This window comes from Scardinius erythrophthalmus, assembly GCF_964197995.2.
Source record: "Scardinius erythrophthalmus genome assembly, chromosome: 19".
Lineage (NCBI taxonomy): Eukaryota > Metazoa > Chordata > Actinopteri > Cypriniformes > Leuciscidae > Scardinius > Scardinius erythrophthalmus.
The window spans coordinates 25,976,413-25,994,154 of NC_138239.1; the positions used below are offsets into that span (position 1 = coordinate 25,976,413).

The 17,742-nt window shown below is 35.7% G+C and overlaps 1 protein-coding gene across 5 annotated transcripts in view; it reads left to right on the forward strand.

The window, feature by feature from the left end:
• The window catches only part of kiaa0586 (KIAA0586 ortholog), a gene marked incomplete at its 5' end in the record, with an annotated part of 125,627 nt that overhangs the window by 46,745 nt on the left and 61,140 nt on the right, over positions 1–17,742 (forward strand). For 4 of the 5 annotated variants that reach the window (XM_081393842.1, XM_081393840.1, XM_081393838.1 and 1 more), the window contains 5 exons: positions 2,014–2,237; positions 12,587–12,659; positions 13,729–13,986; positions 15,864–16,032; positions 16,226–16,384. In XM_081393842.1, the coding sequence (XP_081249968.1) occupies positions 2,014–2,237; positions 12,587–12,659; positions 13,729–13,986; positions 15,864–16,032; positions 16,226–16,384 (883 nt within the window). The remainder of the gene's footprint in view (positions 1–2,013; positions 2,238–12,586; positions 12,660–13,728; positions 13,987–15,863; positions 16,033–16,225; positions 16,385–17,742) is intronic. The other variant, XM_081393839.1, reaches the window with a different exon arrangement.

The window sequence follows — 17,742 nt, forward strand, 5'->3', positions numbered from 1 at the left end:
AGGTTCCCATGGCAACCCCATCCTCCGCAGTTCCAGGTTTACGAGCCCTTCTCCTCTGTGCAGTTTCTATCCACAACAACAGAACGGCACAATTGTACTTTTGTATCCTTGCAATTTCAGCCCCGCTGTTATTCAGAGACCGCTTCGATAAATCAGTGTTATCACTCGTTTACACCTGGGCTTCAGAATAAATGCGCGGCACCCCTCCCAAACGCAGCCGCAGCCGCAGCAAATTTAAGTTAGGATTGTTTCTCTTTCTTTTGCCCCGAGTCAATAATTGCATCCACCGATTTCGATTCCAATTCGTATGAGTTCAAAATGTTGAATTATGTGAATTACACACTGCATGATTTAACCAAACAAAACTCACTCTGTCATATAATTGACCGCTCATCTCGTAAACGTCTTGAGAATGTGCCCCATATGTCCCTTTTGCTTAATATCACCCAGTATATTATGAGGACAGAAAGTACTGCTGTAAGAAAATCTATGGAAGCGCCTGATTAATAGTATTCTAGTGCCTTGGATGTAGTTGAACGTTTGACAGGAGCACAGGGTTGAGGTTAGAGAGTCCCTCGTCAAGTCGAGCCTGCCAGAGCAGCATCTGCCGGCCCATGTAATGGATTTATGGAGCTCTCCGACAGATTTATATTCAGGAGAGGATGAGAGGGAGAGACAGCCAAGGACCCTCGGCTGCCCACTTTCGTGCTTGCCGAGAAGGAACGTGACACGTATTTGTGAGATTTACACGGGGCTCGTGCAGCAGTCGCCTGTATTTGACCGTGAACTCTTTTCACACCATTTTCGGGATCAAAACATGCAATTGAGTTGATATATTTTTATATGTATGAGACATTAATACAATACAGTTTTGATGAGCAATGATAATCATTCCTCGACAGTAACATGAGAAAAATCAGGGGTAGTTGGCGGTACTGTCACTTTACCTATTGCTTACATATATTTGTTAATGTATATGTGTGTTTATTCTTTGAAAACTCAAACGTATGGTTTTCTGTTGTGTATTAGACATTTTATTGCAAATTATGCTGATTTTGTCCATCACAAAGGTAGCATTATCCTTGTGGCTATTATAGACAGAGTTTTGATGAAATTGCAAGAATGGTTTGTGATAGAAGCATCAGTTAAAATAGGTTGTAACTTAATGTTTTAGTGGAAAATCTAGTTTGGCCAGTAAGTTTTTCTTTTTTTATTATTAATTAATTAATTTTAATTATAATGCATTAAATTGACAGTCAACACATTTATAATGAACAAATAAATGCTGTTCTTTTTAACTTTATATTAATCAAAAAAGTATCACAGTTTCCACAAATATATTAAGGAGAACAACCGTTTTCAGCATTGATGATAATAATAATAATAATAATAATAGTAATAAATGAGCAGCAAATCATCATATTAGAATGATTTCTGAAAGATCATGTGACTGGAGTAATGATGCTGAAAATTCAACTTTGACATCACAGGAATAAATTACATTTTAAAATGTATTAAAATGTGATTTTAAATTGTAATAATATTTCAAAATTTTTCAGTTTATTTTTTATCAAATAAATGCAGCCTTGGTGAGCATAAGATACTTCTTTTAAAAACCTTAAACAAATCTTTAAAAAAATATATTGGCTAATATAATTATTTATATTAATAATTATTCTATATAATAATAATAATAATGTATATCACAAGACAACTATTTATTAGTAATAAGATCTCTTCTGAGTTGAGACTTAGAGAAAGCAAATACAAATCTGAACTACTGGTCTGTCAGCAGAAAACAAATCCTAATTGTTGAGTCCTGAAAAAGCTTCTGAGAAAACAACAACAGCAGCGCTCACCCGTAATGGCTCATAGCAGCATTCCATTAAACATATTTATCATATTTATTCTCTGGAGCGGCACTCTTACAAAGACAGTTTGTTTTCCCCCTCCACAGATACACAGTCATTTAAATGCATCCAATATCTCTCAATCTTCCCTCCTCTCCCGCAGCCCCCAGAGCCGGTTGATGTGATTGCCGTCAGGGATGCTCCTTTAAACAGACCCAGCATTCTGAAGAGCATCCGGCCGCCCACATCCATGTTTGAGGATGCAGGACTGGTCCTGAGGCAGGTCAGGCAGAGCAGGAAGGTTCTAGAGGAAAACCTGGAAGCCATTTTGAGAGCCAAGGATGGAGAAGTGCTTCACACGCAGTTAGAGGCACTGTCGAAAAACAGGTATGATATGTCCTTGTACAGAAAAAGGACGATAATGATATTTCCATGGTATTGTTACATTGAGTTTTGAAGTGCACTTACAGTTTTAGTTAAATACCATGGTGTAAGAATACAATAATCAGAGACTATCACTGAACCATGGTACTGCAACATTACTTTGTAAAGCGTTGGCTTTTCTTTTCTTTTTTTCTTTTATTTACGATTTCTCATGAGTATCAGTGTTGACATTGGGGGGGAAAATCTGCCAGAAGAAATTGCTAGTCATAAAGTGTAGCACAGGAGCAAATTTCCCCGTGCCTCTGAGAGTGCTGCTGGTTAACTTCTGCATGTTTTCATGCTTGTGAAAGTTAGGCCACGCTTAGGCGGTGAACCGGTATGAGATTTTGATTGACAGCTGGCCTCAGAGCACACTCCAGGCAGAAAAGGGCTAAGGCAAACGGAACCATCAGTGTGATTGGCATCTGTCAGTGGAGGCCTCTACCCAGATCCTGCCAAAGCCAAGCTTCATCTCAATATATTCACCTCTGAGAGCAGGGCATGGGACCACCTGAGGTTAACAGCTCTGGCATCACATTAAACCCGGCACAGAAAATTAGATCAACGTTTTTAACAAAAAAGGCAAGCACTTTTTCAGCCGTGTGGGGTTTTAATCAAATTTGACTGCTCACTATTCTAAAAAGAACATTGCAAGTATTGCTTTTGCAGCTGTATTAATCTTTAGGCACTTGGTTCACAATTCAAAAACATCTTTCCATCAGCCATCGTTTTTTCTCCTCCTTATGTTTTAGTGATGGATAGGAATGTGCGAATTGTTATTAACCAGTCTTAGTCACAAATACAATTAATGGAGTAGTTCAACTAATAATGGTAATTGTTCATATTTACTCACTGTCATGTCCCAACCATATGCTGCTGTTATTATATATTTATTATTATTAATATTATTATTAGGGCTGTCAAACGATTAATCGCGATTAATCGCATCCAAAATAAAAGTTTGTGTTTACATAATTTATGTCTGTGTACGGAGTATAATTATTTTCTATATATAATACACACACATGCATATATATATTTAAGAAAATGTGTTATTTATATATAAAATATTTATATATAATATAAATTATATATTATATAAATATATATACACAGTATATACATGCAAATATTTCTTAAATATATACATGCATGTGTGTGTATTTATATATAGAAAATAATTATACACCACACATGTATTATGTAAAAACAAACTTTTATTTTGAATGTGATTAATCGTTTGACAGCCCTAATTATTATTATTATTATTATTATTATTATTATTATTATTATTATTATTTTTGTTGTTGTTGTTGTTGTTTTTTGTGGGAAAGAAGAAAAAACAAAAGTAGATTTATATATATATATATATATATATATATATATATATATATATATATATGTTTACGCAAATCTTTCACGGAGCAACAATTCATGGCTAAAAAAGCTTTTAAAAAAATTAAGAACTTTGTATTTTTTTTCAGGTTACATCTTTATAGTTTTTTTTAAATATATTTATATAATAATAATATATATTTTTTGATAATAATTATTAAACAACAATAGTGATTACTGTGATTATCATTAGTGAATGAGACATCCAAAAATTACTGAAATGAACCTATAATATTAGTAGTAGTAGTAGTATTAGTAGTAGTAGTATTATTATTATTAATTTAGAAAATATAGCATTAAAAAAAACGAATTTAAATTTAAAATAATTCAATTTACATAAAATAAACTTAAAATAAATTATTTATTTAACTAAAGATAGTCTGATATTTTGGACACTTCTGTTAATTGGAAAGTGAGTATAGTAATTGGCCATTATATTTGCAATATCAGTCATTAATGTCTCAAATATTTTCAGAAAAATTGCCAAATTTTGGCTTGCATATCTCTCAATGATTGTAATAATTTATTATTATTATTATTATCATCATTATTATTATTTAAATAAAGGGAAAAGCATGATATTTTCCCCATTTCCTGCTCCAGATAGCATTGTGTATGACTTCAGAAGACTTTGAATATATTACACATTAATAAAGAGTCATATGGACTACTTTTATTGTACTTTAATGGAATCTTTTTGTCGTTGTATGGAAAAAGCTGCGTGTCGTGTTTTGTGTCTCACAGAAAAAAATAACATTTAAGTGTAGGTGTGATGCTTTCATATTTAGGCCAGTGGAGTCAGACCTGAACCCCGGTCACAGCATGGTGTCGTCGATAGAGACTCACCACCAGGAGGTTATGTCACTGTGAATTATGAGTTCACTTTTGTTTGCAGCTTTTAAAACTCATAACGCTCAGAGCCAGGGGAAGCGGTTAGAGGGATGTTTTAGCTGGGGTGGAGTCTGCTTTACCACGTCTCTTGGATAGTATTAACGCTCTATAGCAGGAGGTCAGACTCAATCTTACCATTCTGCCTGCTCTCAATGTGACATTACCCCAGGCACAGAGCAGCTAATGGCTTGTGATACACCCCGAGCCAGAGTCGCTGCCTACATCATGCACATTTCCAGAGATACGGAGAAATAGAGACGTGGCAGCGGCAGAGTGCTAAAGCAGCAGTTTAGAATCTGAAATGGAGAAGGCCGCCCCAGGACTGCTGTCTGTTATATGATGCGGAGGCTGTGAAAGCAGAAAGAACAGCAGTGTTCTCGCTTTCCTCGGGCTCAGTGCAACGTCAGTGCTGGAAAGATCACAGGGAACCGTTTTTGATGCCCAAATATTTTAAAATATTGTTATTAGCGTTTGACTGATTCACAGTGGAGTAAAAAAGAAAAGAAAAGTCTGAGGCAACTAGTGAAAACGCTATCTTTTTCTCATTTTTAGTCAAATTTTTCTAATTGCATTGCACATTATATTATCAGCATATCAGTTGGACTGAGAAGTTGCATTTGTGCCCAGAGACAGCAACATTTAAGCTGACTTAAAACATTACATTAATTTTAAATAGGTTATTATAATAATAACTATAATGATAATTATTATTATTAATTTAAGCATTTTTTGCATGTCTCATTTGCTAATAATAATAACAGCATTGGTAATTGTTGTTTCTATTGATAATAATAATAATAATAATAATAATAATGAGTAGAAGATTTTTTTAATTTCTGCAACATTTGCTAATAATTGATTGTTGTTGTTATTATTAATTACTCTTCTTATCATTATTGTTATTATTGTCATCATTATCATAAATAGCAACAACAACAATCAATGCTATTAATTATTAAATAAAATAATATAATATAATCCATATTATTACTTTCATTTGTGGATGTCTAATTTGCTAATAATAATAGCAATGATTGGGGTTGGTTTTGATATTTTATTGTTATTTTATTTTGGCACTGAGAGGGGAGAGTTACCACTTATTTTAATCTGAAAAGTGAGCATAGTGTTTAGCTGAAATATTTCCAATATATTGATACCATATATGACATATGGTTTGACATATCTTCAGTATCATATCTCAATCTATCTAAATTAATGTTTTATATATATCAAATACATAACACTGATTGTCCAGTGCGTTCTGAATTAACATGAATGTTTTTGCCACTGTTTTGACGTCATTGTGCTTTTGTTTTAAGCTGAAAGCTTCACCACAGCCCAACAACAGTAAGGTCGACGGTCCCTCTCCGACACCTCTCAAACCCGTCTCAGTATCCAAACTCTTCAAACAAAATGTCAGCCTCTATGTTAATTGTCTCCAAAATGGCAGCTGCAATCAGCACCGCTCCTAATACTTGCGTGTGCATGAAAACACAAACGCGCTGATTGATGCGTCTTCCTCTCCCTGCTCTAATGGCTTTGATCTTTTCCTCTTCTGAAAGGTCGCAGGGATTGAGGTGCCAGATGCTGTTCTGCTCTCCCCCGTTCACCGGTTTAGCCCACGCCAACCGCGCCGCAGCGAGAGAGCGCTTCACGTCGTGCTTTATGTGCAGGGCTTGATGGATTCATTCATTTGAGGAAGTGACACTGCAAAACGAGTCTGAAGTTCGATTTTATTCCCGCCATCCATCGCGGTGAAATATTAATGAGGGCATTTGTGAACGTGAAACTTTGAGATCTTTTTTTATTCTCCTTCATTATGCCCCCCCCACCCACCGAAAAAGTTACAGCCCACACTTGGGTAAAGGCAATATTTTCTCAGTCTGAGTTTCAATGACTTTGTAATTGTAATTATCCCATGTGCTGAAAATCTCATGAAGGGTGTTGCATAATTCAACAGGTGGCAGAGACTTTGGGTTTCAGAGTCAGTATTGAGATTTATCACTCCTCTCGCTGCTTCAAACTGACTTTCTTGATGTTTCCTGCCGTCTACACTCATAATCAGTATGGCTCCTTCAGTCAGTAGCTGAGGCTCGGCGTTCGACCTGTATTATATTCAAGTTTCCCGTCGGCTTACATCATAACTTTCGGAGGAAAAGACTGTCTTATTATCGAGTTACGTAATTGGTAGTTGTGTCAACTGCTCCTCAAAGAGTGCTTGATGATTCTGGTAATTACCCTGAGAATTACATCCGTTATTAACCTCAGAGATTATGTGCTTTTATCGTTCATCAGGGACCAAGTGCTTGGGTTGAATGCTTTCTAAAGTCTCATTTGGTGCAGTCTTGATTTTTAGACAGTTATACTCCTGATATTCTGCAGACTATTTCCCAACTTTGAAATCATTTCTCTTCTATTTTACTTGCTTTTGATCTTACTGTACTTTAGCAATACGTTACTTATCATTTTACGATGCGCATCATTAAACATGCAAACCTACTGTACATTACCATTCAATAGTAAGTCTCAGTCGCTGAGATTTTTTTTTTTTTTGTGATTTCTGCCTTTATTGTGATAGGATAGTATAGAGTGGACAGGAAGCGAGGTGGGAGAGAGACAGGGGACGGGATCGGGAAAGGTCCACAAGCCGGGATTCGAACTCGGGTCACCCGAAGCGCAACGGCACTATATGTCGGCACGCTACCCATGAGGCTATCGGTGCCGACGTCTCTGAGATTTTTGAAAGAAGACTTTTATGCTCGTCAAGGCACAGTAATATTGTGAAATATTATTACAATTTAAAATAACTGTTTTTTTATTAGAATATATTTTAAAATATTTATTCCTGTGATGGCAAAGCTGAATTTTCTCCATCATTACTCCAGTCTTCAGTGTCACATGATCCTTCAGAAATCATTCTAATTTACTGATTTGATGCTCAAGAAATATTTCATATTATTATCAACGTAATTACTTAATATTTTTGTGGAAACTGTGGTAAATCTTTTCCAGAATTGTTTGAGTAGAAACAAACCTACCATTTATTTGAAATAGAAAACGTTTTAACATTAATATAAATGTCTTTACTGTCACTTTTGATCACATAAATACTCAAACAACTTTTTTTATACAGTAGGTATTCTATTTGGTGCTTGATTAGAAAATTGCTTTATAGTTTTATTTATTCTATATTCTTAACCATGAAATTACATATTCATATTTGGTGTCTTGGTGCATCATGGTGTCTTTTTGCATATTTAATTACCAGTCACCCATCAAAGTATAATACTAAGCTAAATATGGTCAAATGAAATATTTCCCTTTCTTTGGGTTTTCAATGAGGCTTCGCCTATCAAGCTAACAGCTTAGTCTACTTTCTTAGCATAGAACTGGTTAAGTTTGATATGTAAACAAGATAATGTGTGTTCTCATATTTGCCACAAAAAAACAAAAAAAAAACATTTTTGGGAAATATTTCAATCAGTAATATTTTTGGAGCGCGATTTTGTTGCTTAAGAATACTTAAACTCTCAATACACTCATAATTCTTATTCTGATTTTTGCCGATCAGCAGTAATTGAAGCTTTTATCTTTTTCTGGCACCCAAGCTTTTTGCATGCTTTCATTTCGTTCTCTCCAGATCTGTCATGAATTTCTCCATTTTTGTGGAGGGAATGTGAATAAAACGAGGTGCTAAATAGTTTTTATGGCTCATTTTCCACTTTCTCCCCTCCTGAGAAGCCCAAATTTACTGGATAATAAGGATTTTAAAGGGGCTCAGTTGAAGAACGGTGAAGAAAATGCTGGGTCGTCTAAAGAGGTTAATTGAAGGTCATTCTCGCCGCTCGAATCAATTGTGCTCCATTTGGAATCACAAGTGTCTTCAAGCATCATCTGATTAGGCGAATCCATCACACGGCAGACGCTCGGCAGACACACTGTGACAAGGCTTTAATGGCCAGCCAGGGCCTTCATCTCAGAGCCTGTTTGTGTCGAAAGCGGCTTGTGAGATTTTGCGGGCAGCTGTGTGTGTCCGTGGATCAGTGAGTCCTTGTGCCCTCTGTTTTTCTATGGATAACTCTTTGTGTGTGTGTTTGTGGACAGGGTCCACTGGATGTTGGGTAAGGATCAGTAGAGCTTCATTCTCTTTGGGGTTTTTTGTTTTCATGGCCAGCTGTTGTAGCAAGGCTGAATCTGTGCTGCTCGGCCACTGAAACATTTTCTTTCCAATCATCATCTCTACCAGACTCTTGGCTCTGGCTGCACTGGGAGGCTTCCGTTTTATGTTGCATTGTTTGTGCAATTTCAAAATCCAAACTTTCTTCCTGATCGCACTTGACGTACATTGGAAATTTGATGGTGTGGAAAAAAGCAATGTCAGGTTGAAATTCTCATTGATCAGTGATAGGGATGGATCATCCAATAATCGACTAGCTAATTAGTGAAGTTGACTAAATGATCAGTTATTATTAATATTATTTTGGTCACACTTTAGATTAGGGTCCAATTCTTAATTATTACTACTATCTAGCTAATTATTAACTACGACTTGTGCCTCAATAAACTCCTAATTACTGCTTATTAATTATTAGTAAGGTAGGATTAAGGGATGTAGAACATGGCCAATGCAGAATAAGGCTTTAATATATTTTACTATAGTGCTAATATACAGCCAATATCCTAGTAATATGCATGCTAATAAGCAACAAGTTAATAGTGAGAATTGGACCCTGAACTAAAGTGTTACCATTATTTAAAAAAAATATATATATTTACAAGATGTTATTATTATTATTATTATTATTATTATTATTATTATTATTATTATTATTATTATATTTGTCTCACCAGTATGCAGTGTTGGGGAAAGTTACTTTTAACTTTTTTGTTTTATGGAAATAGATTTATTTATTATAAATGTATTTATTTATTCATTTATTTATTTATTATAGATATATTTATTGTTTATATTGCATTACTTAGTTACTTTTTATGGAAAGTCATGCATTATGTTACTTTTCTGTAAGTTTTTCTCACCTGGGCTGGGCTTGCTTGTTTGTTTTTAACAAAAAAAAAGTTATATTTTTGGCAAATGTAAAGGCCCTTTCACACCAAAAGTGAAACGAATAAGCCTCAGGCTGAAGGAAATGCAAATTCACACCTGTACAGGAGAGGGCGCTGCTCAAACAAACCTTTCAGCTGCACTGCCATTCTGGATTACAGAAGAATAGAACGCAGGAGAAGAAAGTTCAGCACTCTTACTTCAGTTAAATATCAGATTTGTATTTCATTTTTTTTTTTTATTGCTGAAGTTGTTTTTGCTTATTAGTATGGTTGAATTGGATCATTGAAGGTCAGCAGCAAAGACATTGGTTAATAAAGTGAGATTAAATACATAAAGCGTATTTGTATATTTAACCAAAATAATTATTGCAGGTTTGCCTAAAATTCTGAGTTTGCATTTCACTATTTTTATTCATTTAGAGAACTCAGTTCATTACTCACGATCTCTTATCTGTGCGCTCAGCTGTTCAGTACACTGAATTGAATCCTCTTTTGCAGCTCCTTGCGCTTGAACGGACACATACTCAGAAAATTAAGTATTTTCTGTAAACAGAATCATTTTGCCTGTGAATGTAAACAGTTGAGAAAGAAAGCACATGTTTATCATGTTTAATCCATGCATTCACAATGGGTTAGTTCACCAATAAATGAAAATTGCTAGCCTATATAAATTTATAAAATACTACATCCTGCGTCATACGCCGAAACTCGACTCTCTCGTGAATGTGCGGATGGCCGTTATCCGGAAGCTAGTGATTACAGTTTATAAAATTATAATTATGTATATTTTTCTTATATAAACACATCGCTTCACTTCAGAAGGCCTTTATTAACCCCCTGGAGGCGTATGGATTACTTTTATGGATGCACTTTTTTGGGGTTCAAAATCTCAGTTTCTATTCACTCCTATTATAAAGCTTGGAAGAGCCAGGATATTTTTAACATAACTCCAATTGTGTTCGGCTGAAAGTAGAAAGTCATATACACATAGGATGGCTTGAGGGTGAGTCAATTATGGGATCATTTTCATTTTTGGGTGAACTGACCCTTTAATGTTAATTAAACAAAACAAAACAAAACAAAAAAGAGATTAAAGGCTAGATTGAAGACAAATCTTAATTATTGTATTTTGAATACTATTAGACCTTACTTTATTTGTAACTTTGTTACATTGTATTTATCTATGCTTGTAATTAGTGCATACTGTATGTTCTTTTTTTTTTACTGACACCCCCGCACACATAAATTGTTTCTTGCTGATCCGATCCGTGACTCAAAAACTTTAATATGCTCAGAACCGTGAGTTTTGTGATCCATTGAACCACTAATTATCGTAATGACCATGTTATTTGCTTCAGCTGCTTGGCAAAATCCTCTCTAAAACATTGCCTCTAAGTTCTTCCCCTTTAAAGTATTGTTGTTATAGCCAGATGCATTTAGATGAACGTCCTTTATTGTTGCATCGCATCTCACACTGTTTTTGAGCACCCCTCCATGAGTGTTATATTTCTAAGATGCTGTTACAAGTTAAAAATAAATTCAGCTTTAAGACAGACAATTTTAAAAATATATAGTGGTGCACATCCCTAGTTTTCTCATCTTTTGGTCGCATGAGTGACTTCAAAAAACTCCTTAAGGTCCACGTGACATCCCTTCAATGGATTTGCAGTGTTTTTTGACGTACTGTAGCATAAACTCTAGTGTGTTCTTACACAAACCCACACAAACACACACTTCCTTTTCAATCCCTCTGAGCAGAAATGCAGAGATGAAAAGAGGAAAAAGGAAGCAAGAATTAGATACATGGGCTGTTGGTGGTTCAGAGCAGCAGTTTGGATGGCATGCTGGGATTGTCACTCGTCTCCTCATCTCTGTGATTTATACAGTGCAATAAGTGTTTCAGAGATGGGCTAACAGTCCAAGAGACAGCAGGGCATTAGCATAATGTGTTCAGCGGAGAAACGCTGGAAGACTGTTGCGTCTTTAAACGCAGTGTGCCACATTTAGATTTGCTCTGCCTGCAGATGTCATCCCTCATTGGGATTGGGGATCTCAGACACTCAGGACGTGAAAATAAAACAACTCACAGAAGTCCAACTAACTGGGTTTTGTGTCCCTGTTTATGGCAAAATTCCATTCGCTGCATGGCAGTGCTGGTTTCCAATCCATTTAGTTAATTCAGAATATGAGAAATTCATCTTACCGTTGAAAATTGGATTCATTCTCTTCCACGTTTTGAAGTAAATGCATCTCTGAAAGAACTAAACTGAATCCAGTCGTAAACTGATATAGATTTTTTGCAGCTTTTTGGAAAACACAACGAATAAAATAATTTTTATTTTAATTTTTTTTTTTTCAAATACATTTCACAGTAATTTAAATCACATGATTTAAATGGAAATCAGATGTATTGTTTGGATAAATAAGATGTTTAGTACATTTGAAACCATAAAAGCAGTTGTGCTGCCTATTTTTTTTTGTGGAAAATTTTTTTTTTTTTTCAAAAGAAGAGCATTTATTTAAAACAGAAATTAGAAATTGTTAACTGTCACTTTTTATATTGTTTAATGCATCCTTGCTGAATAAAATTAGGCCTATAAAAAAAATCTTACAGACTCCAAACTTTTGAGCGGTAGAGTAAATCTCCACTGCACACCATCAATCTAAATAAATTCTATTAATTTATTTTTATTTAGCAAGTTAACTTATGATTAGAGATTTGTGTTTGTCCACTCCCTTCCCATTATTAAATTAAATTCACAGCTCATGGAAAATTCATCTCTAAAAGTAGCTGAAAAGTAACCTTGAACCTCTAGCGTACAAAGCACTAGAATGACTAAACGTGCCTAGAGCAACACAACAAGCTTTACCATCAAGAAAAGTAGCTCTGTGGCTCGAGTTTCTAGATGAATAGTTTTTGTCTTTGAAGATGTTGACGACCTGTCATGTGTCTTGTCCTGTAGAGATGTCCATGAAGAGCTGAGGATAAAGAAGACAGTTGATGCCTGGATCAATACACTCAGCAAGGAGATTCAGGTGAGCTGAACTGAGAGATTTAGTCTCTTTTTCTCCCTTCAAATGCAATCTGTTGTTTCTGCACAATCTGTCACTGTTCTTTGTTCTCGAAATACTGTTTTAAAAGGGAAAATATTTGAATAATCATTAGTGCTTTTTGCTTTTGCTTATGCTTGGCATTGAGCAGAGATCTGCTATTACTTTTCCAACTGATCACGTTTATGATTATTTACCTGGCGGACAATAAAACGACTGAAAAAAACTCGGATGCTTGTTTCCTCCATAGCATAAAAAGGAAATTACGACTTTTTATCTCACAAGCAATTTGATTTTGTTCATTCAAGTTTGGAGTTTTTGGTGCCTTGCCACTGTCGCCTTTTGGCTTGCTTAGTTGAGGACACTTAATATTCTGCAAAATTATTGACTTGACTGCACTGACACTATCGGATGAGAACTGAACTGAGCAAGATGATGACATCACTGTTTTCTCCAAAGCTACTTCATAGATTAATTGAACTTATTCCATAATTGATTAACTTTTCACAGTTATTGAACCAAACTGAATCAACACTGAACTGATTTCAATTGTATAATGACTGTTTATTATTATCTTTTTAGAGCTGCTTTACAGCAGAATTGAATTCTGTTGCATCATTGAATCATTATTTTCCCATTTATTGCTGTAAAGCTGATTTTAAATTGGGAGATATCATTTCGCAATTGGGAGATAAAAAACTTGCAATTGTGAGATATAAACTAGCAATTGCAATTAAAAAAAGTCTGAATTGTGAGATAAAAACTCGCAAGTGAGAGGAAAAAAGTCTGAATTGTGAGATAAAAACTCGCAAGTGTGAGAAAAAAGTCTGAATTTTGAGATAAAAAGGTCACAATTACCTTTATTTATTGTTTTATTCCATGGTGGAAACAAGCTTCCATACATAAGTAACATCTAGCACTTTTTTTTTAGCATTTTTTAAAAATAAGTTTATTTTACTGTCCGTGCACTTTTTATTGAACACATATTCAAGTGTTTCTGACTTCAAGGTCTTGTCTCTTTCTCCTTCCCTTTGTCTTGTCTTCCTCCTGTCAGGATGATCTGGCGAGGGAGAACTCTGAGAGGAGTGTGGAGAGGAGTGATGCTGCAGTCGCCAAAGTGGTGCAGCAGGACCAGAGGAGCAGGAGTGGACGTGAAGGAAGAGGAAGAGGAAGAGGGGGAGGTGAAACCTCTGCGGCAGAGAAGAAAACCTCTCTGAGAGGCTTAGTGAGAACACAAGCAGAAAGCACACTGGCACACAGCAAACAACCCGCTCTGTCTGTTAGAACCAGACCTGAAGGGAAGCAAGAGACGGTGAGCAGGATTATATCAGTGTTATCTAATGCCGTTCAAAATGTGTTCACACAATGGACAGAACAACCAAACTCCTCTGATAATGAAATATTAAAGCTGTTTCAATAGCAATGAGATGCCTGCATAATTCTGACTATTCTAGATAGTAGGCTGCTAAATAATTCTTGAAGGCCATTCAAACAGAACATTTTTTTGCTTTAAAAATGGTAGATGCTGCACAGTGGTATCCGACTGCAGACAGGGTGTTTCGATATGTGTTTTTAAAAGTTAAACTTCTTTTTACTTGACAAAGCATCTTTAAAAATGTTCAGTGGAAAATTTGAGAGGGAAAAAAATAGATTTTATGTAATGTATTTTTAGAACTGTTAAAGTTAACCTTCAAACTCCTTGGGATAAATATTTATTATGCAAACAATTATGAATTAAATTTAAAATGTTTTTCTTCAGGTTTCACAAAAATAGTTCTTAGAAAGACAATATTAGCCAACCCAGCCTAGATATTAAACCTTATTCTAAAAGATACTTATACTTATTAACTTGTGTATTTAATTCCTTAATGCATATATTTACTAATATACAGTATATGTGAAGGGGATCCCTCGTAAAAGAATCATCATATTTTGGGGTTCTTGGCATCAAATAGTTTGTACTGATTTACCGCTTTCATTTTGGTTAGGAATCTTCAAACTGTATGTAGGCACTAGGCAGTAGATAATGACTAACATTATATGAGAGCTTTATAATTGGCTATTTGGCTGTGGTCCAAATCATCTGTCTGTTATATTAAAACTGATAATGAATTGTAGGATCTTCTAACCTGTTTGTTAGCAGTGTTTAATCCTGTACGTGTTGTTTACTTATCACCATGACCTGACAAGCTCAAAACACTCCCAAAATGGCCCATCTGGATGTAAACACTGTAGCTCAGTACTTCTGTGTCTCAGTGGCATTCTCTCTAAATGAGCCGCTTTGAGCACCCATATGTTGCCCCGACACTAATTTGCTAAAAATAAAGAGTGAGAAGACGAGAGGCAGGCTTGCCTTATCTGTGTTTGGCACAAGCCTGGTCCTGTTAATGGCTGTCCACGTTGCCCGGTGTCTGTGTGGATGATTCTTAACCTAGCAACACATTCAGTGGTTATCTGAAGGTTACTATGTGTGGAGGCCATCCAGGCATTTAATTGCTGCTATCGTTAAAGGTGCAGTCAATCCAGACAACAGAGCACACAGTTACAAGAGGTTGAGAGTTATTTTGCTGGCGACAATCGGGGGTTGCCATGCGTGTTAGATTAAACTAAATGAAATCCTTACGGGTATGCCTCACTTTACATAAGCAAAGCTATAACTTTCTACTTTTTAAGCATGCAAATAAATGCTGTTCTTTTGAACTTTCTGTTCCTGAAAAAAAAAACGGTTTCCACAAAAATATGAAGCAGCACAACTTTTATCAACTGTTATTAATAATAAATGTTTCTTCCTCAGCAAATCAACATATTAGAATGATTTCTGAAGGATCACGTGACACTGAAGACTGGAGTAATGATGCTGAAAATTCAGCTTTACACTATTTCACAATATTATGTTGTTGTTGTTGTTTTTACTTTTTTTTTTATCAAATAAATTATAATTATAAAAATGCAGTATTGTAGTAATTTACCATAACTGTATGGATAGGTTAATATTATTTGCCATGTTTACTATCAATATGATTAGTAGGTTATAGTTTATTATGTTTACTATAGGTATGAGTGTATATTTTTATAATGTGCCGTTTACCATACATACAGTATGAGTGCATCATAATATAAAATTCATGTTTGCTATTTTAAATCTTGATACACAGTTTGTTAATTGAGTGTGTTTTTTTTTATGCTCAGTCGGTTGTGCTTAAACCTCAGGATGATCAAGAGTATTTGGCCAGACTGTATGGAAAAGCTCTTTATGATGGTCATCGACGCACACTCAAAAAAAGCCCTTACCTTCGATTCAACTCCCCCACTCCGAAATCCAAACCTCAGCGACCTAAAGTTGTAGAGACCGTCAAAGGTGTGTTTCAGCCCTTCAATTAGAAGTGATGATTGATGGTCTTTCACGGTTCTCTTTGTAACTTGTGAAATAGTCTTTAAAACCAAAAAGACAATATATTTTTGCCATATTGCCCACCCCTAATTTTGCCTTTTCTGTCTTCCATTTAACTCTATATGGATTCTTGTCCTTCTCTTTTCATTCACTCATATAGGGGTGAAGATGAAGTCATCTAAAACCCAAACTTGTGTTCCTGCCCTGCAGCCTTCAGTCTCTGAGCCCCATTTCCTGTTCAGCCCCAGTGATCCTGCCCAACAGCAGCAGCCTGGTTCTCCAGTGCGAGGTTACCTCATTCCCATGGCTATACCTTTAGGTAAGCCACCATTACCACAACTAACAGGGATTGTACGGTCATGAAAAACCTGAAAAGTCATGGAAATTTTAAAGGCATTTCCAGGCCATTACAATAAACACAAAGTTTTGGAAAAGTCATGGAAATTCGTGTCACACATATCTGTGTAACATTCGGGCAAATCCTTCACGTCACGTGACGTTATATGTGACGTTATATTTTGTGTGTGGGGTAAAGTCTGGCACAGTTGCAGTTTTTGCTTATTTTGTATTTTAAACCACATAGCTTGTCATTAAGATTTAGTTTAGATATGTTGTGGCAGATTTAAACATGGATTTTTATTCTTATGTTACATGTATACATGGACGTTTCATGGAACACTAGATGATGAATATTTGCCTCAAAAGTCATTGAAAAATCATGTCAATTTATTCGTAAAAATCTGTATGAACCCTGAACCCTTTTTACCTTTACTTGTTCATTTGAATTCAGCTAAATCTGTCTTGGCAAACTTTACTCCAACCCAACTCAATCTTGATGTCCAATAGGACAATTTGGATAACTGCAGATTTTTCAAGATTATAATTTAATTTGGAAGTGATAGTGATGCGGCATATTTTGCATCAGAAAACTATGTTTTAAAACATAAACACATAAAGAATCAATGACGCAGTTTATGCTGTTCTGTGTCCTTTAAACCTCTGACCATTCTGAAACAAAGATGCGACAGCCTCCACATGCTGCAGTCATAAAGCGTCTCTCCTCCGGCTGGCTCTGAGCACACGGCAGCATTAAAGAATGGACTTAATTAGACGACATTTCAGCGGTGTGGGTTTAGCTCTTAATTACGACTGCCTCTCCACTCGTTAAAAAGCCTTCCTATGCCGCTCTCGTTTAATCACTTCACTGTCAGGGACATTAATGCCTTTCTATTACGCTTTCATTTTCCCGCTTCCAATCACTGCAAGCACCGTCTCAAGTCCGACCTTGTGCAGTTGGAGGTAATTCTGTTTGTTAGCCCAAACAGCCATATGTATGAAAACACCGTCGTGCTTTACGAGGGGACTTTTTAGGGCAGTAATTGCAAATAGCCAATTGAAAACATTTTGAAAGCGTTCGTATTATGAGTTGATTAGTTTTTTTTATCCCCTACCCCCTTCCTTTTGAGGATTATGACCTCCTGGCGCCGAAACGTTCCATTAGTTTGGTAACAGCTGAATTGCCATCGTTATTTTCTGCAATAGACTGAAGAGGTAATTAAAGGTATTGCATGAAAAGAATGGCACTGACGAAGCACCTTTGCCCTGCTAAAGCTGTTTACAGTATTTCAATGTTTCCCGAATTGTGGCCCAGGGTATTGAGAATGAAATGAACTAGTG